General features: G+C 42.8%; 1 protein-coding gene across 1 annotated transcript in view; it reads right to left on the bottom strand.

Moving 5' to 3' along the window:
• LOC115201671 (syntaxin-binding protein 4) overlaps positions 1-22,333 on the bottom strand; it is a 56,906-nt gene that overhangs the window by 16,856 nt on the left and 17,717 nt on the right. Inside the window, exons 8-10 of the mRNA XM_029765494.1 lie at positions 18,973-19,097; positions 18,230-18,319; positions 18,035-18,100 (exon numbers count right to left, since the gene is read on the bottom strand). Of these exons, the coding sequence (XP_029621354.1) occupies positions 18,035-18,100; positions 18,230-18,319; positions 18,973-19,097 (281 nt within the window). The remainder of the gene's footprint in view (positions 1-18,034; positions 18,101-18,229; positions 18,320-18,972; positions 19,098-22,333) is intronic.

Below are 22,333 nucleotides of genomic sequence, written 5' to 3'. Positions count from 1 at the left end.
CTTTTATAAACTCAGCAAAAAAATAAACAGCCCTTTTTCAGGACCCTGTCTTTCAAAAATAATTTGTAAAAATCCAAATAACTTCACAGATCTTCATTGTAAAGGGTTTAAACACTGTTTCCCATGCTTGTTCAATGAACCATAAACAATTAATGAACATGCTCCTGTGGAGTGGTCATTAAGATACTAACAGGTTACAGACTGTAGGCGATTAAGGTCACAGTTATGAAAACTTAGGACACTAGAGAAGCCTTTCTACTGACTCTGAAATTGCTTTTCCTGAGCCTTTCACATCCTCACACTGCTTTGTTTTAAAGATGGAATCCCCAGTAGGGGGAAACCAAGCCACTGGCCGGCCCACCACCACTGTTATTGTTTTTGTTGCCGAGCTGTAGTGCTCTTCGCACTTGCAATATTGTCCAATGTTTACAGTAACTTCTTTGTTGTTGTAATATCACAAACGGACATGGCTGTTTCACACTAAGGCCTTCAGCTCTAAAGGATTCAAAATCTAAAGGGTAATAAATAACCAGAAGCTTTCTACTCAGATTTGAACTAATTATACCAGAACCTGGCAACCCAGTACCTGCTGGGACACATAGTAGAGTAGTTGAAAGTGGACGTGAGGAGAGGAGGGGTAAAATCGACCCAACCTGGACGCCCACCTCAGACGTTGTCCTGAGTAGTGCAGTCCAACAGGACATGTAGAGAGCACAGGTGGGATGGTTTCAGTTCGTTTCAACAATTGCTATGTTGCGTGACGATTTGTACCGTACGACACGTTGGTGCGCAACGTTCTTCAACAGTCTTAGAGATACTTCTGTTACCGTTTGGTGGGTGTGGCAAGATCGATGTGGGTATTTGACCATATAAAAAAGCTAAACTTATGCAGCATTCCATACATAATCATTCAGTACAGTACCGTTTCCATTGAATTAAAGGTTGAACACTTACGTCATACTGAACGCCTGTGTGTGTGTGTGTGTGTGTGTGCGTGCGTGCGTGCGTGCGTGCGTGCGTTGACCCAGACCTTTTGCAGACCCAACAGGATGAAGTAGGGCTCTGAATCAAGGTTCAAGGCTCCCCCACTGTTTCTATTCCTGCCTGGTTATAAAACATCCAACTCTGAACTTATTATGAAGTGCTGAGATAAAATACGTTTTTAACAGTTTTTATGACTGAGAAATGTATATTGTGTAAGTATTTTTCCAGGATAATCACTATACATTCGGAATAGGACCAGGAGTTTTTCTGACCATGTGACCTGGCCTGGAAAAACTCCTGGACGTACCTGATACCATGATAATATGGTAGATAAGTGACATTGAAGGCTGTGGCCCATTTTTACTTTTGTTACCATCTACACAAGCTGTCATCTGTTATTAAGGTGCAGTTCATACTTTTAACAAAAAAACGTTGGGTGACGATTACTTCCGGCCTCTGAAGACCTAAAAAACATCCTGTTTCGTGTTTCTAGTGGCATAACATGCATTGGTCAGTGAGTTTGAAACCTTTTTTACCAAAACCCCCCTGTGCTACCCCCTACCAAGTGTTCTATTACCCATCAGTAAGTCAGTAGAAACAGGTCAAGGATGTAGCAGTCTAGTCATAACTCACATGGACATAAACAACAATTTTGACAACACGTTTTCTTGGGTAATTTCTGATCTCTGCTGATGGTTAAAAATAAATATCTCCCCCCGGTGTCTCTCTCTCTCACACACACACACATGCACACGCACGCACACGCACGCACATACACTCCAGACTCTCTGTACCTGTTACTGCCGGCTAGAATACTGGGAATTCTATCAATTCTGAGAACCGACGTTCCGAGAAGAGAGGGAGAGAGAGAGAGAGAGAGAGAGAGAGAGAGAGAGAGAGAGAGAGAGAGAGAGAGAGAGAGAGAGAGAGAGAGAGAGAGAGAGAGAGGTAGAGAGAGAGAGAGAGAGAGAGAGAGAGAGAGAGAGAGAGAGAGAGAGAGAGAGAGAGAGAGAGAGAGAGAGAGAGAGAGAGAGAGAGGTAGAGAGAGAGAGAGAGAGAGAGAGAGAGAGGGATAAGACTTAAGCTGGGATAGATAACAGCACACAGGAAGGACGTGAAAAAGCAGAGTAAGCCCTCCATAACGTATCTGTATAAATGTGTACACTACCGTTCAAAAGTTTGGGGTCACTTAGAAATGTCCTTGTTTTTGAAAGAAAAACACATTTTTTGTCCATTAAAATTTAACAGAAATACAGTGTAGACATTGCTAATGTTGTAAATGACTATTGTAGCTGGAAACGGCAGATTTTTTATGTTATATCTACGTAGGCATACAGAAGCCCATTATCAGCAAACATCCCTCCTGTGTTCCAATGGAACGTTGTGTTAGCTAATCCAAGTTTATAATTTTAAAAGGCTAATTGATCATAAGAAAACTCTTTTGCAATTATGTTAGCAGAGCTGAAAACTGTTGTCCTGATTAAAGAAGCAATAAACCTGGCCTTCTTTAGACTGGTTGAGTATCAATTACAGGCTCAAAATGGCCAAAAACAATATCTGTAGAAGGCCAGCATCCCGGAGTCGCCTCTCCACTGTTGACGTTGAGACTGGTGCTTTGTGGGTACTATTTAATGAAGCTGCCAGATGAGGACTTGTGAGGCGTCTGTTTCTCAAACTAGACACTCTAATGTACTTATCCTCTTGCTCAGTTGTGCACCGGGGCCTCCCACTCCTCTTTCTATTCTGGTTAGAGCCAGTTCTGTGAAGGGAGAAGTATACAGCGTTGTATGAGATTTTCAGTTTCTTGGCCATTTCTCGCATGGAATAGCCTTCATTTCTCAGAACAAGAATAGACTGAGGAGTTTCAGAAGAAAGTTATTTGAGGGTGGAGAGAGAGAGAGAGAAGAGAGAAAATAAAAATAAAAGAGAGAGGATAGAGAGAGAGCAAATGAGAGAGAGAGAGAGAGGGCGAGAAAAAGAGAGAGAGAGAGAGAGAGAGAGGTAGAGAGAGAGAGAGAGAGAGAGAGAGAGAGAGAGAGGTAGAGAGAGAGAGGTAGAGAGAGAGAGGTAAAGAGAGAGGGGTAGAGAGAGAGAGGTAGAGAGGTAGAGAGAGAGAGAGGTAGAGAGAGAGAGGTAGAGAGAGAGGGCGAGAGAGAGAGCGAGAAGACAAGGAAAAGAGAGGTAGAGAGTGAGAGGTAGAGAGAGAGCGAGAGAGAGAGATAGGTAGAGAGGGAGAGGGAGAGAGTGAGAGCAAGAGAACGGTAGAGGGAGAGAGTGAGAGCAAGAGAACGGTAGAGAGGTAGAGGGAGAGAGGTAGAGAGAGAGGTAGAGAGAGGTAGAGAGAGAGGTTGAGAGAGGTTGAGAGAGAGAGAGAGAGGTAGAGAGAGAGAGAGGTAGAGAGAGAGAGGGGGAGAGAGGGAGAGAGAGAGGTTGAGAGAGAGAGAGAGGTAGAGAGAGAGGTAAAGAGAGGTAGAGAGAGAGAGAGAGAGAGGTAAAGAGAGGTAGAGAGAGGTAGAGGTAGAGAGAGGTAGAGAGGTAGAGAGAGAGAGGTAGAGAGAGAGAGGTAGAGAGGTAGAGTGAGAGAGAGGTAGAGAGAGAGAGAGGTAGAGAGAGGTAGAGAGAGAGGTAGAGAGAGAGAGAGAGAGAGAGAGGTAGAGAGAGAGAGGTAGAGAGAGAGAGAGAGGTAGAGAGAGAGAGAGGTAGAGAGCGAGGTAGAGAGAGAGAGAGGTAGAGAGCGAGGTTGAGAGGTAGAGAGAGAGAGAGAGAGAGAGAGAGAGAGGTAGAGAGAGAGAGGTAAAGAGAGGTAGAGAGAGAGAGAGAGGTTGAGAGAGAGGTAGAGAGAGGTAGAGAGAGAGAGAGAGAGTGAGGTAATGATCTCCTGCATTTTTCAGCATGTTGGTTAAAAAAGATAGATTTAGAGTTAGATAAACTTGGATTTTTTGTCAGGAACATATACAGGATACTACCCTCCACAACACAACCTTCACTCCAAAAAACTCAAAACCTACAACCTGATTTTGGATGGAATTACAGAATCACCTGGAAGGCTTACAACTACCAAAGATTATTTTTCCAACGCTATACAGCAAATTCTCTGGAAAACAACAGAAACCTGAAAACACCATCCAACCTTGAACTGAGTGAGTAATGTTTAGTCTGAAGCTATATTTTATTTTCAAAAGCCAAGAAGAAAAATACATTACTTTATAATGACTGAATGCTAAATTAAGGCTACCAAGCTTGATACAACTTCAATTAGCACTGACGTGTCAAGTGAGAGGTGTCAAAGCCCTTTAGCCCAACAATGGCAGGAGAGTCACACAGTCTACTCCAACCAAATGGAGAGGCCTTAGAAGCTGCCTCCCGCTGTTCAGAGGTAATTAATATACAGTACCCTGTTTATGTAAAGAATGACAAGGCAAGAAAAGATCACAAAATGAAGCTCCTTATGGAAAATCAAGAGACACTTTTTGCTGACTATTATAAAAATGGGAACATCAGCAACCTCATCTTCCACACAAACCCTCCCCTGGCACAGTGCTATATTAACCAGACCATCCCCTGGCACAGTGCTATATTAACCAGACCATCCCCTGGCACAGTGCTATATTAACCAGACCATCCCCTGGCATGGCACAGTGCTATATTAACCAGACCATCCCCTGGCACAGTGCTATATTAACCAGACCATCCCCTGGCATGGCACAGTGCTATATTAACCAGACCATCCCCTGGCACAGTGCTATATTAACCAGACCATCCCCTGGCACAGTGCTATATTAACCAGACCATCCCCTGGCACAGTGCTATATTAACCAGACCATCCCCTGGCATGGCACAGTGCTATATTAACCAGACCATCCCCTGGCACAGTGCTATATTAACCAGACCATCCCCTCCCCTGGCACAGTGCTATATTAACCAGACCATCCCCTGGCACAGTGCTATATTAACCAGACCATCCCCTGGTACAGTGCTATATTAACCAGACCATCCCCTGGCACAGTGCTATATTAACCAGACCATCCCCTGGCATGGCACAGTGCTATATTAACCAGACCATCCCCTGGCATGGCACAGTGCTATATTAACCAGACCATCCCCTGGCATGGCACAGTGCTATATTAACCAGACCCTCCCCTGGCATGGCACAGTGCTATATTAACCAGACCATCCCCTGGCATGGCACAGTGCTATATTAATCAGACCATCCCCTGGCACAGTGCTATATTAACCAGACCATCCCCTGGCATGGCACAGTGCTATATTAACCAGACCATCCCCTGGCACGGCACAGTGCTATATTAACCAGACCATCCCCTGGCACAGTGCTATATTAACCAGACCATCCCCTGGCATGGCACAGTGCTATATTAACCAGACCATCCCCTGGCACAGTGCTATATTAACCAGACCATCCCCTGGCATGACACAGTGCTATATTAACCAGACCATCCCCTGGCATGGCACAGTGCTATATTAACCAGACCATCCCCTGGCATGGCACAGTGCTATATTAACCAGACCATCCCCTGGCACAGTGCTATATTAACCAGACCATCCCCTGGCACAGTGCTATATTAACCAGACCATCCCCTGGCACAGTGCTATATTAACCAGACCATCCCCTGGCATGGCACAGTGCTATATTAACCAGACCATCCCCTGGCACAGTGCTATATTAATCAGACCATCCCCTGGCACAGTGCTATATTAACCAGACCATCCCTTGGCACAGTGCTATATTAATCAGACCATCCCATGGCACAGTGCTATATTAACCAGACCATCCCATGGCACAGTGCTATATTAATCAGACCATCCCATGGCACAGTGCTATATTAACCAGACCATCCCATGGCACAGTGCTATATTAATCAGACCATCCCCTGGCACAGTGCTATATTAACCAGACCATCCCTTGGCACAGTGCTATATTAATCAGACCATCCCATGGCACAGTGCTATATTAACCAGACCATCCCTTGGCACAGTGCTATATTAATCAGACCATCCCATGGCACAGTGCTATATTAACCAGACCATCCCATGGCACAGTGCTATATTAACCAGACCATCCCATGGCACAGTGCTATATTAACCAGACCATCCCATGGCACAGTGCTATATTAACCAGACCATCCCATGGCACAGTGCTATATTAACCAGATCATCCCCTGGCACAGTGCTATATTAACCAGACCATCCCATGGCACAGTGCTATATTAACCAGACCATCCCCTGGCACAGTGCTATATTAACCAGACCATCCCCTGGCATGGCACAGTGCTATATTAATCAGACCATCCCCTGGCATGGCACAGTGCTATATTAACCAGATCATCCCCTGGCACAGTGCTATATTAACCAGACCATCCCATGGCACAGTGCTATATTAACCAGATCATCCCATGGCACAGTGCTATATTAACCAGACCATCCCATGGCACAGTGCTATATTAACCAGATCATCCCCTGGCACAGTGCTATATTAACCAGACCATCCCATGGCACAGTGCTATATTAACCAGACCATCCCATGGCACAGTGCTATATTAACCAGACCATCCCATGGCACAGTGCTATATTAACCAGACCATCCCATGGCACAGTGCTATATTAACCAGACCATCCCATGGCACAGTGCTATATTAACCAGATCATCCCCTGGCACAGTGCTATATTAACCAGACCATCCCATGGCACAGTGCTATATTAACCAGACCCTCCCCTGGCACAGTGCTATATTAACCAGACCATTCCCTGGCATGGCACAGTGCTATATTAATCAGACCATCCCCTGGCACAGTGCTATATTAACCAGACCATCCCCTGGCATGGCACAGTGTTATATTAACCAGACCATCCCCTGGCATGGCACAGTGCTATATTAACCAGATCATCCCCTGGCATGACACAGTGCTATATTAACCACACCATCCCCTGGCACAGTGCTATATTAACCAGACCATTCCCTGGCATGGCACAGTGCTATATTAACCACACCATCCCCTGGCATGGCACAGTGCTATATTAACCAGACCCTCCCCTGGCACAGTGCTATATTAACCAGACCATTCCCTGGCATGGCACAGTGCTATATTAACCAGACCATCCCCTGGCATGGCACAGTGCTATATTAACCAGACCATCCCCTGGCACAGTGCTATATTAACCAGTCCATCCCCTGGCACAGTGCTATATTAACCAGACCATCCCCTGGCATGGCACAGTGCTATATTAACCAGACCATCCCCTGGCATGGCACAGTGCTATATTAACCAGACCATCCCCTGGCATGGCACAGTGCTATATTAACCAGACCCTCCCCTGGCATGGCACAGTGCTATATTAACCAGACCATCCCCTGGCATGGCACAGTGCTATATTAACCAGACCATCCCCTGGCATGGCACAGTGCTATATTAACCAGACCATCCCCTGGCATGGCACAGTGCTATATTAACCAGACCATCCCCTGGCATGGCACAGTGCTATATTAACCAGACCATCCCCTGGCATGGCACAGTGCTATATTAACCAGACCATCCCCTGGCATGGCACAGTGCTATATTAACCAGACCATCCCCTGGCATGGCACAGTGCTATATTAACCAGACCCTCCCCTGGCATGGCACAGTGCTATATTAACCAGACCATCCCCTGGCACAGTGCTATATTAACTAGACCATCCTCTGGCATGGCACAGTGCTATATTAACCAGACCATCCCCTGGCATGGCACAGTGCTATATTAACCAGACCATCCCCTGGCACAGTGCTATATTAACCAGACCATCCCCTGGCATGACACAGTGCTATATTAACCAGACCATCCCCTGGCATGGCACAGTGCTATATTAACCAGACCATCCCCTGGTACAGTGCTATATTAACCAGACCATCCCCTGGCATGACACAGTGCTATATTAACCAGACCATCCCCTGGCATGGCACAGTGCTATATTAACCAGACCATCCCCTGGCACAGTGCTATATTAACCAGACCATCCCCTGGCACAGTGCTATATTAACCAGACCATCCCCTGGCACAGTGCTATATTAACCAGACCATCCCCTGGCACAGTGCTATATTAACCAGACCATCCCCTGGCATGGCACAGTGCTATATTAACCAGACCATCCCCTGGTACAGTGCTATATTAACCAGTCCATCCCCTGGCATGGCACAGTGCTATATTAATCAGACCATCCCCTGGCACAGTGCTATATTAACCAGACCATCCCCTGGCATGGCACAGTGCTATATTAACCAGACCATCCCCTGGTACAGTGCTATATTAACCAGACCATCCCCTGGCATGGCACAGTGCTATATTAACCAGACCATCCCCTGGTACAGTGCTATATTAACCAGACCATCCCCTGGCATGGCACAGTGCTATATTAACCAGACCATCCCCTGGTACAGTGCTATATTAACCAGACCATCCCCTGGCATGGCACAGTGCTATATTAACCAGACCATCCCCTGGCACAGTGCTATATTAGCGCACTACCCCTCTGTTAAGAGAAGGGGTGTTAACGTGGGGTGGAAACTTAGGATACTAGACAACGAGGACTCTGAGTCAGCTAATATAAATCTCTATAAGTCTGGAGCAGTATTGGTACAGGGCAACCCCTAACAGTTTCAAATGGACTTTCACCTAATCAAAGAATTAGCTCAGCAGGAGAAGCTCTCCCTTGAGAGAGATACCCCCACCCCGAGTGGGTCAGACCAGACCTCTTCATTATATAATTCCACAGACGAGCAACCCCCAGACCTCTTCATTATATAACCCCACAGACCAGCAACCCCCAGACCTCTTCATTATATAACCCCACAGAGGAGCAACCCCCAGACCTCTTCATTATATAACCCCACAGACGAGCAACCCCCAGACCTCTTTATTATATAACCCCACAGACGAGCAACCCCCAGACCTCTTCATTATATAACCCCACAGACCTCTTCATTATATAACCCCACAGACGAGCAACCCCAAGACCTCTTCATTATATAACCCCCAGACCTCTTCATTATATAACCCCACAGACCTCTTCATTATATAACCCCACAGACGAGCAACCCCCAGACCTCTTCATTATATAACCCCCAGACCTCTTCATTATATAACCCCCAGACCTCTTCATTATATAACCCCACAGACCAGCAACCCCCAGACCTCTTCATTATATAACCCCAGACCAGCCACCCCCAGACCTCTTCATTATATAACCCCCAGACCTCTTCATTATATAACCCCACAGACCAGCAACCCCCAGACCTCTTCATTATATAACCCCACAGACCAGCCACCCCCAGACCTCTTCATTATATAACCCCCAGACCTCTTCATTATATAACCCCACAGACCAGCAACCCCCAGACCTCTTCATTATATAACCCCACAGACGAGCAACCCCCAGACCTATTCATTATATAACCCCACAGACCAGCAACCCCAAGCGGAAAGTCAACCTCCCAGCACAGAGTACTACTCCCTCATTGAAATGAAGGATAAATTCAGACCCGGAGAGCTGGAGGTGGAGAGAGACATATCTGCACTCTGGACTGTGGTGAGAAAACTTCAACAATATAAAAAGTAAGAGCAGGAGAAGAACAGAGCACTAGAGGAGAGGATCAGACTGCTGGAGGAGAGGGTGAGGGGGATGGAGGAGAGGGTGAGGGGGATGGTGGAGAAAATCATACTGCTGGAAGAGAGGGTGAGGGGGATGGCGTGTGACAGAGAACAACCCACTAGAGAGGTGGCCACCCCCGCAGAGAAGCCAGCAGAACAGCCCACCTCAGCTCCCGACAAAAGTCTCGACAGCACAGCAGAACAGACAAATGAAGAACCCCAAGCCCAGGGGATCTCCGCTCACCAAACAAGAATTCACAAAATGGGACAAACACCAAATTGAGACTCTGCATGTAGAATTCTGCAAAAATATCCTCTGTGTACAACGTAAAACACCAAATAATGCATGCAGAGCAGAATTAGGCCGATACCCGCCAATTATCAAAATCCAGAAAAGAGACGTTAAATTCTACAACTACCTAAAAGGAAGTGATTCCCAAACCTTCAATAACAAAGCCATCACCTACATAGAAATTAACCTGGAGAAGAGTCCCTTAAGCTAGCTGGTCCTGGGGCTCTGTACACAAACACAAACACACCCCACAGAGCCCCAGGACGGTAACACAATTAGACCCAACCAAATCATGAGAAAACAAAAATATATTTACTTGACACATGGAAAGAATTAACAAAAAAACTGAGCAAACTAGAATGCTATTTGGCCCTAAACAGAGAGAACACAGTGGCAGAATACCTGACCACTGTGACTGACCCAAAATTAAGGAAAGTTTTGACTATGTACAGACTCAGTGAGCATAGCCTTGCTATTGAGAAAGGCCGCCGAAGGCAGACCTGGCTCTCAAGAGAAGACAGGCCTCCTTCCTAACCTCCTGCCAAATGTATGACCATATTAGATACACATATTTCCCTCAGATTACCCAGATCCACAAAGAATTCAAAAACAAACCCAATTTTGATAAACTCTCATATCTACTGGGTGAAATACCACAGTGTGCCATCACAGCAGCAAGATTTGTGACCTGTTACCACAAGAAAAGGTCAACCAGTGAAGAACAAACACCATTGTAAATACAACTTATATTTATTTTTATTTATTTTCTCTTTTGTACTTTAACCAATTGCACATCATTACAACACTGTATATACAGATATTATGACATTTGAAATGTCTTTATTCTTTTGGAACTTCTGTGAGTGTAATGTTTACTGTTCATTTTTATTGTTTATTTCACTTTTGTATATTATCTACTTCACTTTCTTTGGCGATGTTAATTAACATATGTTTCCCATGTCAATAAAGCCCCTTGAATTGAATTGAGAGAGAGGTAGAGACGTAGAGAGGTAGAGAGGGCGAGAGAGAGAGAGGGAGAGAGCAAGAAAAGCATGTGCATGTGTATGAGTCCATGTATGAGTGTGTGTGCCCCAATGTCCATGTCAAATACTAATCTTGGTGACCTTGGACACTAATGACAAATTGTAATGTTTCCCATTTCTTCATCTCTCCATCTTCATCTCCCCTTCCCCCTCAGCTCTACAAAAAAACCCTAATCAACTCATACCAGTTGGCAATATAACCCTTCACAAAAGAGAAACAGCAGGACTTTTCCCTGGCTCAATTCAATACTACCACTCTGTATGCATATTTCATACATTTGTCTTGTAAATAATTTATATATCCGCTTGTGTAATGTTTTCTGTGTGCTGTCTGGGGTGACCAACCTGGACTCAGGTGTAGACGTAACATAGTAAACTTAAATCTTTCTCCCTCCCTTTAGTATGATATGTTACGTTTCGTATGGCATGTATTAAATTTGTGGATGTCGATCATCCATTTCGTATGATAAGTTCCGAATTCCAATTTGTATAATACGTTACGAATTGCAATTTGTACAATATTCTACGAATTTGCAAAACGTATGATATTTTACGAATTCCAATTTGTTGTGGCTAACGTTAGCTAGGGGATAGGATTAGGGGTTAAGGTTAGGTTTACCCAGCTAGCACATCTTTTTTTTTTCTTGGTGAGAGTGTTGTTTTCTTATGGTTATTTTGCATACAACCTTCCCACAACGTTCTGGGAATGGTGCAGGACACCCAGCTAGCACATAATGTTCCGAGAACCATATGTTTTTTAGGTGGGAATTTCAGAACTTCAGCATAACGCTTTCTGCAGGTTTGTCATGGTTCTATTTAAAGTCATATTTTCAAAGCATTAAGAAAACGTTCAGGGATCCATAGTAAAACGTTCTCAGACGCTCCCTGAAACCTAAAAATGTAAGTTCCCAGAGCAGGCGAAAATGTTACTTCCATTCTCAGAACGTTTAAAACAGTTTTACCAGTCAGGAAACGTATGTCTTCGTTCCCAGAACCAATGGTAAACCAAAAACATATGTTCCCACAACTTCCAAGAAACCAAATGTGCTAGCTGGGAAAAGTTAGGGTTAGGCGAAGGGTTAGCTGACATGCTATGTAGTTGCAAAGCAGCTAAAAAGTAGCAAGTAGTTGCAAAGATGCTACCCACTAGCTAAAATTGTCTGTGATGCGATTCGAACACGCAACCTTTGGGTTGTTATACGCCCACCCATCCTCCCCGACCAACCTCCCTCCTGTTTGAGTTTCACCGATTTAAATTGACCATGTTACTTCTAGTCTTTGAGGCCAGGCTGGAGTGACAGCAGGGGTTTAGTTATATAATGCTGCTGAGCAGTGGTGGGAAAAGTACCCAATTCTCATACTGGAGAAAAGTAAAGATACCTTATAACAGAAAATTACTCAAGTACATGTCACCCAGGAAAATACTATTTGAGTAAAAGTCTAAAAGTATTTAGTTATACTTAAGTATCAAAACTAAAAGTATAAATAGTTTCAAATTCATTATATTAAGCAACCCAGACAGCACCATTTTTTTACGGATATCCTGGGGCAACATTTACAAACAAAGCATGTGTGTTCAGTGAGTAAGCCAGATCAGAGGCAGTTGGTATGACCAGGGATGTTCTCTTAAGTGAGTGAATTGGACCATTTTCCGGTCCTGCTAAGCATTCAAAATGTAAGGAGCACTTTTGGGTGTCAGGGAAAATGTATGGAGTAAAAAGTACATAATTTTAATTAATAATTACCAACCCAGTGTAGTGTATGTAGAAGGTTAAATAATTACACTGCTGAATACACAGACGAAGCTACTCAGCCATTCAGGTTATTACATATGCATTAGTGGTAGTGCTTAGGAGTTTAGAGTTACTCGCACAAACCTGTTTGTATGTGTGTGCATGTGTTTGTGTTTGTGTGTACGTGCATTGTCTGCATGTGTGTGTGTGTGTGTGTGTGTGTGTGTGTGTGTGTGTGTGTGTGTGTGTGTGTGTGTGTGTGTGTGTGTGTGTATATGCATGTGGCATGTGTTTGTGTGTTTGTTACAGTAGGGCTTAACCTGACAGCCAGGCAGTGACTACATAAAGTGCCTTCAGAAAGTATTCACACCCCTTGACTTTTTCCACATGTTATTGTTTTACAGCCTGAATCGGCCTTCCCTGTAGCTCAGTTGGTAGAGCATGGTGTTTGCAACACCATGGTTGTGGGTTTGATTCCCACAGGGGGCCAGCACAGAAAAAAATATACAAATATGTATGAAATGTATGCATTCACTACTGTAAGTCGCTCTGGATAAGAGTGTCTGCTAAATGACTAAAATGTAAATGTAATTTAAAGTGGATTATATTGAGATTTTGTGTCACTGGCCACACCACATAATGTCAAAGTGGAATGATGTTTTTAGAATTTTTTACAAATTAATAAAAAATGAAATGCTGAAATGTTTTCAGTCAACAAGTATTCAACCCCTTTGTTATGGCAAGCCTAAATAAGTTTAGGAGTAAAAGTCTGCTAAACAAGTCACATAATAAGTTGCATGGACTAATAGTGTTTAACATGAATTTCAAAAACAGATTCAACCACAGACCAGGGAGGTTTTCTAATGCCTCGCGAAGAGGGGACCTATTGGTAGATGGAAAGTAAATCTGACATTGAATATCCCTTTGAGCATGGTGACGTTATTAATTACACTTTGGATGGTGTATCAATACACCCAGTCACTACAAAAATACAGGCGTCATAACTAACTGAGTTGCCAGAGAGGAAGGAAACCGTTCAGGGATTTCACCATGAGGCAAATGGTGACTTTAAAACAGTTACAGAGTTTAATGGCTAAGATCTGACAAAATGGAGGATTGATCTACAACTTGTAGTTACTCCACAATACTAACCTAAATGAGAATAAAAAAGAAGCCTGTCCATAGTAAAAATGTTCCAAAACATGCATCCTATTTGCAATAAGGCACTAAAACAGCAAAAAAATATATTTTATATCCTGAATACAAAGCGTTATGTTTGGGGCAAATCCAACACATCACGGAGTACCACTCTTCATATTTTCAAGCATGGTGGTGGTTGCATTCTGTTATGGGTATGCTTGTCATCGGCAAGGACTAGGGATTTTTTTTAAATACAAATAAATGGAATAGAGCTAATCACAAGCAAAATCCTAGAGGGAAACCTGGTTTAGTCTGCTTTCCAACTTTCAGCAGGAGTTGCTTACCTGGATGACATTGAATGTTCCTGAGTGGCCAAGTTACAGTTTTGACTTAAATCGGCTTGAAAATCTAATGGCAATACTTGAAAATGGCTGTCTAGCAATGATCAACAAGCATCTTGACAGAGCTTGAAGAATTAAAACATTTATAATGTGCAAATATTGTACAATTCAGGTGTGCAAAACTCTTAGAGATTTACCCAGAAAATCTCACAATTAGAATCACCTTTGGCAGTGATTACAACATATATTGACTCAGGGGGTTGAATACTTATCTAATCAAGATATATTAGTGTATTATTATTATTATATATATTTTTCCACTTTGACAGAGTATTTTCTGTAGATCTTTCACACAAAAAAAAGACAATTAAATCCATTTTAATCCCACCTTGTAACACAACAACATTTTGGAAAAGTCAAGTAGTGTGAATACTTTATGAAGGCATTGCATGCAATCATTGTCGTGACAAACATGCAGTAAAGAAGGAAGATATGAAAGACATAAAGATGTTACCATCCTGGTTCCTATTGGGCATATTAATGTTGCCTGTGGATAAATGTGGATATTGATCTGTGCTCTTTATGCAACACTTGTATCAGAAGATTCATCTCAAATGGCACCCTATTCCCTATATAGCGCACTACTCTGGTCAAAAGTTGTCCATTATAGAGAATAAGGTACAATTTGGGACGCATCCAGAGTGTGTGGGAGACCGACCCGTAGAGGAGTGGAGGTGAGGTCAAGTGTGCTGTGTCTATGACTCACAATACAGAGAGGGTCTATTTATTTATTTTACTTAGGGTTCACCCTCTTCTGTGTTCCCTGGAGTCTCGCACTTCATACAGTGAGTTTGTTACACTGTTCTGTGTGTTTCTCCCGCCTACACACGGTACTGTAAGTGCTGCTGCGATGCTACTACAGGATGTGCTAAACCCAGTGCTCTCAACAAGCTCAGAGTACACTTCCGAAATGATACCCTATTCCCTATATACAGTAGTGGACTACTTTTGAACAGAGCCCTGGTCAAAGTAGTGCACTATAACCCGGAATAGTGTGTAATTTGGGAAGCGTACTCTGAGAGGATGCTTAGGGATGATGGCATGCGTCGAAGGGACCGTGACTGCTCTAGTAGCGTTAAGGTTGATAACCACTTAGTGATGTGGTTCAAGGAGTTTATAAGGAGGGGTCTGTTTGTTTCAGTATGGGATGCTCATGTGGTTTGGTGTATGTAGTATTGGATACTCATGGGCTGATCAGTTGATTGGCTGTGTCCGAATACTCCTTCTCGTGCTCTAAATAGTAGGCTTTTTTTGTGGTATGTGAAAATAGAACGTTGTATATGTGAAATTTCCTAATTGTAGTTAAAGCTTTAAAATGCGTAGTCATTTTGTCTTTTCATCGAGTAGAATTTGCTGCACACTATAGAAAAGGGGAATCTTCTTTCCAGACCCATGTGTGTTTGACAACAACTTATAATCAGATAAGGAGACTCGCTTTACCAAAATGAACGGATGCTGGGATCAACACAATTGCGCATTACACGACTCATGGTTGAGCTAGTACGTTTATATTTGTTGCTTATTGAATGCAGTTTTACTAAACAATATGTTCTAAATAGTATGTAGTACGATTAGTACACAGTATGGCTTTTTAGTAAGTAGTAGGCAAGACACAGCCAATCCTGTTCTAGTATTATTGTATGAATTCCATAGGCTAAGACCAAGAAAAGATCCTTGCTTGCTCAATATAAGCTGGGATCTAAAGATACATTTTGAAGATATAGTGCTCGTATGCTACCACTTCCCGACTGGTCGTTAATAAAGCTTGAGTTGGACTGTGGCTCGTTCTCTGTATCTTCATAACCATCAAGATTCTTCATTTTTTTTATTATTATTGTTGGACATAAAATAATAAAAACACCAGCAAATCAAGCTCCAAGTGATTAACATTTTTGAAATCTGTTCCAAACTGTTCCCACGCATATTATAAAGATATAATGTATGTTATCGTATACAAATGTAAGCAAGGTTTGAAATTGTTTTTGTCAAATATTATATTTGTTTGAGCTTCTTGCAGACAATTTGTAGTTTACAAATTATTTGTAATTATGTTCCCGACACCTGAACATCCTCTCAAGAAAAGAAACGTCCCGCAGCTGAATCTAGTTGATGATCCCTGCCCTAGACTATCAGAAACCTACAATAATAAAAATCTACATTATAGAATAATAGTGAAGACAGCAAAACTATGAAATAACGCATATGAAATCATGTAGTAACCAAAAAAGTATTAAACAAATCAAAATATTTTATATTTGAGATTCTTCAAAGTAACCACCATTTGCCATGATGACAGCTTTGCACACTCTTGGTATTCTCTCAACCTGCTTCCCCTGGAATACTTTTCCAACAGTCTTGATGGAGTTCTCACATATGCTGAGCACTTGTTGGCTGCTTTTCCTTCACTCTGCGGTCCAACTCATCCCAAACCATCTCAACTGGGTTGAGGTCGGGTGATTGTGGAGGCCAGATCATCTGATGCAGCACACCATCACTCTCCTTCTTGGTCAAATAGCCCTTACACAGCCTGGAGGTGTGTTGGATAATTGTTGAAAAACAAATGATAGTCCCACTAAGCGCTAACCATATGGGATGGCGTATTGCTGCAGAATGCTGTGGTAGCCATGCTGGTTAAGTGTTCATTGAATTCTAAACAAATCACAGACAGTGTCACCAGCAAAGCACCTCCACACCATCACACGTCCTCCTCCATGCTTCACGGTGGGAACCACACAAGTGGAGATCATCCATTCACCAACTCTGCGTCTCACAAAGACACGGCAGTTCAGATTTGGATTCGTCAGACCAAAGGACAGATTTCCACCGGTCTAATGCTTGTGTTTCTTGAAACAAACAAGTCTCTTCTTATTATTGGTTTCTTTTAGTAGTGGGTTTTTTGCAGCAATTAGACCACGAAGGTCTGATTCACGCAGTCTCCTCTGAAAAGTTGATGTTGAGATGTGTCTGTTACTTGAACTCTGTGAAGCATTTATTTGTGCTGCAATCTGAGGTGCAGTTAGCTGTAATGAACTTATCCTCTGCAGCAGAGGTAACTCTGGGCCTTCCTTTCCTGTGGCGGTCCTCATGAGAGCCAGTTTCATCATAGTGCATGATGGTTTTTGCGACTGCACTTGAAGAAACGTTCAAAGTTCTTGAAATGTTCCGGATTGACTGACCTTCATGTCTTAAAGTAATGATGGACTGTAATTTCTCTTTGCTTATCTGAGCTGTTCTTACCATAATATGGACTTGGTCTTTTACCAAATAGGGATATCTTCTGTATACCACCCCTACCTTGTCACAACACAACTGATTGGCTCAAACACATTAAGAAGGAAAGAAATTACACAAATGTACTTTGAACAAGGCACACCTGTAATTGAAATGCATTCCAGGTGACTACCTCATGAATCTGGTTGAGAAAATGCAAAGAGTGTGCAAAGTTCTCATCAAGACAAAGGGTGGCTACTTTGAAGAATCTCAAATATAAAATATATTTTGATTTGTGTAACACTTTTTTGGTTACTACATGATTCCATATGTGTTATTTCATAGTTTTGATGTCTTCTCTATTATTCTACAATGTAGAAAATAGTACAAATAAAGAAAAACCCTGGAATGAGTAGGTGTGTCAAAACTTTTTTTCACTTGTACAGTATGTACTTTAAGTGTGCTTGTGAAGAACTCCCTCTGGTGAATGGGGAAACATCTGTGCACGCCCCCCCCCCCCCAAAAAAATGCCACAATAAAAGCAGCAAACGTCCAGTAAGCTTCAGGTCAGATAAACTATTCTAACACACCTGTTTGACCTTGTTCAGCTCTCCCTGCATCTGCAGTTGAAGTCTCTCGGACTCTGCCAACTGCTCCTGGAGAATGTAGAGACAGGGCAAAAAAAAAAGAAAATAAATTGTCTATATACTGTATATGCTCATGTATTCACGTTTCTGTTTTCTGACCTACTAATTTTTGATTTGTCGAACTCCGGTAATATGTACCTGTAGTTTCTTGATCTCTCTCAGAGCCTCGATGTGGTCTTTCCTCAGTCTCTCCATCTCCTCTAGGTCATCAGAGTCAGACAGTGAAGTCTGATAGATAGACAGACGGACAGCTTTAATGCATATAAAACACACTACTATACTACGAATATTACACCTTCAAGCAGAGCATCAACAGGGCAACATTCATAACCACTGCATGTCCAGTTTACTACAGCAAACATTAACGCTACAATAGACAAACCGTTTCTGGGGCTGTTTCCCAGACACAGATTAAGTTTAGTCCTAGACTACAAAGCACTTTTAATAATGGAGATTCCCAATTGAGCTTGCTTTTTAGTCCAGGACACAGGTTTAACATGTGTCCGGGAAAACGCCCCTTTGTTTTAGCATAAGATCTTAATTTGATCACCCTGTTGCAGGAGAAATGTCGAGAAATGTAATGCAATGCAGGACATTTAAAACGTGTAGTAGTGTATTTGAGGTTTAAAAAGGCTCCTGAAGTTCGTAATTTCCACTTTGAATTCACATTCCTGTTATTTTATTTTCCTGCTGCAGCAATTTGGGTCAAAGTAAGATCCTAAGACTGTAAGACATAGATCTGCAAATTATTTTCAAAATCATCAGACCTATTTCAAATTTCACTGTCTGATGTGCACGTAAACAACTACAGTACATTAGATTTGATGTATTTACACAGGAAACCCATTGAGGCTGGAGTGTACAGTATTACTATATCTTACCCGTGTGTTGGTGGGTGACTCTAGGAGGCTGGAGAGGTCTTCTGACACAAACTTTAACCTCTGACCTCCCACCTCTGACTCCTCAAACTGTAGCTTGAACAGCTCCCGCGTCAGCGTCTCAAAGTCTGTACACAGAGAGACGACGTGTGTTTTAGAATCACAATCTATAAATACAGTGCATTCGGAAAGTATTCAGCCCCCTTGACTTTTTTAGCATTGAATGACCCCAAGAACACAGTGGCCTCCATCATTCTTGAATTGAAGAAGGTGAAATCCCTGAGCGGTGTCCTTCCTCTGCAGCAATTGAGTTAGGAAGGACACCTGAATCTGTGTAGTGACTGAGTGTATTCATACACCATCCAAAATGTAATTAATAACTTCACCATGCTCAAAGGGATATTCAATGGCTGTTTTTTTTTTTTACCCATCTACACTACCGGTCAAAAGTTTTAGAACATCTACACTTTAGTTCAGTGCGAATGTTGCCTGAAATCCATGGCTTCTGGTTGGGGTATGTACGTACAGTCACTGTGGGGACGACGTCCTCGATGCACTTATTGATAAAGCCAGTGACTGATGTGGTGTACTCCTCAATGACATCGGAAGAATCCCGGAACATATTCCAGTATGTACTGGCAAAACAGTCCTGTAGTTTAGCATCTTCTTCATCTGACCACTTTTTTATTGACCGAGTCACTGGTGCATCCTGCTTTAATTTTTGCTTGTAAGCAGGAATCAGGAGGATAGAATTATGGTCAGATTTGCCAAATGGAGGGCGAGGGAGAGCTTTGTATGTGTCTCTGTGTGTAAAGGTGGTCTAGAATGTTTTCCCTCTGGTTGCACATTTAACATGCTGATAAATCAGTTGTTTTCTTTCATTTCTAAGTTTCCCTGCATTAATGTCCCCGGGCCACTAGGATGAATGTTTTCCTGTTTGCTTTTGGCGGTATACAGCTCATTGAGTGCAGTTTTAGTGCCAGCATCGGTCTGTGGTGGTATGTAGACAGCTACGAAAAATACAGATGAAAACTCTCTAGGTAGATAGTGTGGTCTACAGCTTATCATGAGATACTGTACCTCAGGCGAGCAACACCTTGAGACTTCCTTAGATATCGTGCACCAGCTGTTGTTTACTTTAATGCATAGGTCCCCGCCCCGTGTCTTACCAGAGGCTGCTGTTCTATCCTGCCGATAGAGTGTATAACCCGCCAGCTGTATGTTCTTAATGTCGTCGTTCAGCCATGACTCGGTGAAACATAAGATATTACAGTTTTTAATGTCCCGCGGGTAGGGTATACGTGCTTTCAGTCCGTCCCATTTATTTTCCAGCGATTGAACGTTAGCTAGCATGATGGAAGGCAAAGGCAGATTAGCCACTCGTCGCCTGATCCTCACAAGGCACCCTGATCTTTTTCTGCAAAATCTGTTTCCTTCTCCAGCGAATGTCGGGGATCTGGGCCTGTTCGGGTGTCTGTAGTATCTCCCTCCCGGCCGACTCATTGAAGAAAAACTCTTTGTCTAATCTGAGGTGAGTAATCGCAGTTCTAATGTCCAGAAGCTCTTACTGGTCATAAGAGATGGTAGCAGCAACATTATGCACAAAACAAGTTACGAACAACGCGAAAAAACAAACAAAAAAGCATGGTTGGTTAAGAGCCGATAAGATGGCAGCCATCCCCTCCGGCTCCATCTTCTACCTCCAGTCGCCTAATGGATGTAGTAGCATAGTGGCTAGGCTATAGATGGCTGAAGCATGGGGTTCGACATCTGCATTTGTTTAAGCTACAGCAATGGGCTAATCATTAGCTATAGTAGATCACAAACTCTGAGTGTTCAGAATTGTGGCTTCGATACCAATACCAGCTTAGTATAATGATACTCAATACCGTCACATTACCACTGTAAAAATATGCCTTAAAGTCAAAAATATACAGCCCTGTTACTGTATAAAACACATGTGGTCAACTCTCCATCTGGAGAGCTAGTCCACTGGGTGTGCAGGCTTTTGCTCAAACACACCTGAGTCAGCATAACAAGGTCCTGTTGAGCAGTTGATTTGTAGAGTCTGGTGTTTGAGTAGGGCTGGAACAAAAGCCTGCACACCCAGTAGCTCTCCTGGAGGTATTATGCTTAAGCAATAACGCATGAGTGGGTGTGGTATATGGCCAATATACCACGGCTAAGGGCTGTTCTTAAGCACGACGCAATGTGGAGTGCCTGGATACAGCTCTTAGCCGTGGTATATTGGCCATATATCACAACCCCCCAAAATGCCTTATTGCTATTATAAACTGGTTACCAACATAATAAGAGTAGTAAAAATAAATGTTTTGTCATACCCGTTGTATACGGTCAGATATACCCCCGGCTGTCAGCCAATCAGCATTCAGGGTTTGAACCAACCAGTTTATAATATAACATTAGAACATTAGCCTACAACCAAAAACTCTAATAAGATAATTCCCTCATTCAGTGAATCAGGTATCAAATGGCTATACTTAGGAGCAAGGTAGCTAAGCGAAGGGCTCTCCACTGACTTTTTCCTGTGCTAAGTAAGACATAAAAGAAGTCAGTGGCGGCTCTGCAGAGGAGGAAGGGAAGGACCATGAATATCATATCAATAAAAAGTGAAACATAAAAATATATATATATTTTTTAGATAAAACCATATTAAATATATTAATGTCACCAAATAATTGATTAAAAAACACTGTTATGCAATGAAGGACTACCGTAGCCTCAGCAGCACTCTGTAGGGTAGCGCCATGGTGTAACAGCTAGCTTCTGTCCTCCCCTCTGGATACATTGACTTCAATACAAAACCTAGGAGGCTCATGGTTCTCACCCCTTTCCATAGACTTACACAGTAATTATGACAACTTCCAGAGGATGTCCTGATCCCAATCAAATGATCAGAGAATGAATCTAGTACTGAAAGCATAAGCTACAGCTTGCTAGCACTGCATAAAATGTGGTGAGTAGTTGACTCAAAGAGAGAAGGACAATAGTTGAACAGTTTCTTCCAAAATGAAGAAGCAAGAGAGAGATAGCTATATTTGGTTGTATTTTGCAGTTAGCTAGTTTAGTCTACTCAAACAACCGGCTCAAATAGAGAGGGATGCTATTGTTGTGGAAAACAACTAGCTGGCTATGGCTATACATCACTGGAACTCTTCCAAGTCAAGGTAAGCTTTTGTTTTATTAATTTGTCACCGGGGCCCACCAGTGTAACTGCTAAACTGCTTTCTGACTGTACACCGTACTGTATGATTGTAGCGGGTTTATTAACACGTTAGTTCTGTTAGATATGTTGACTGTGACCTGACAACCGATGTAGGCTGTGTGTAGCGGTTAGCGGTTA

This window comes from Salmo trutta, chromosome 10 (genome assembly GCF_901001165.1).
Source record: "Salmo trutta chromosome 10, fSalTru1.1, whole genome shotgun sequence".
NCBI lineage: Eukaryota > Metazoa > Chordata > Actinopteri > Salmoniformes > Salmonidae > Salmo > Salmo trutta.
The sequence above is the reverse complement of the archived record's forward strand: the minus strand, read 5'-3'. Positions and strand labels throughout refer to the sequence as shown.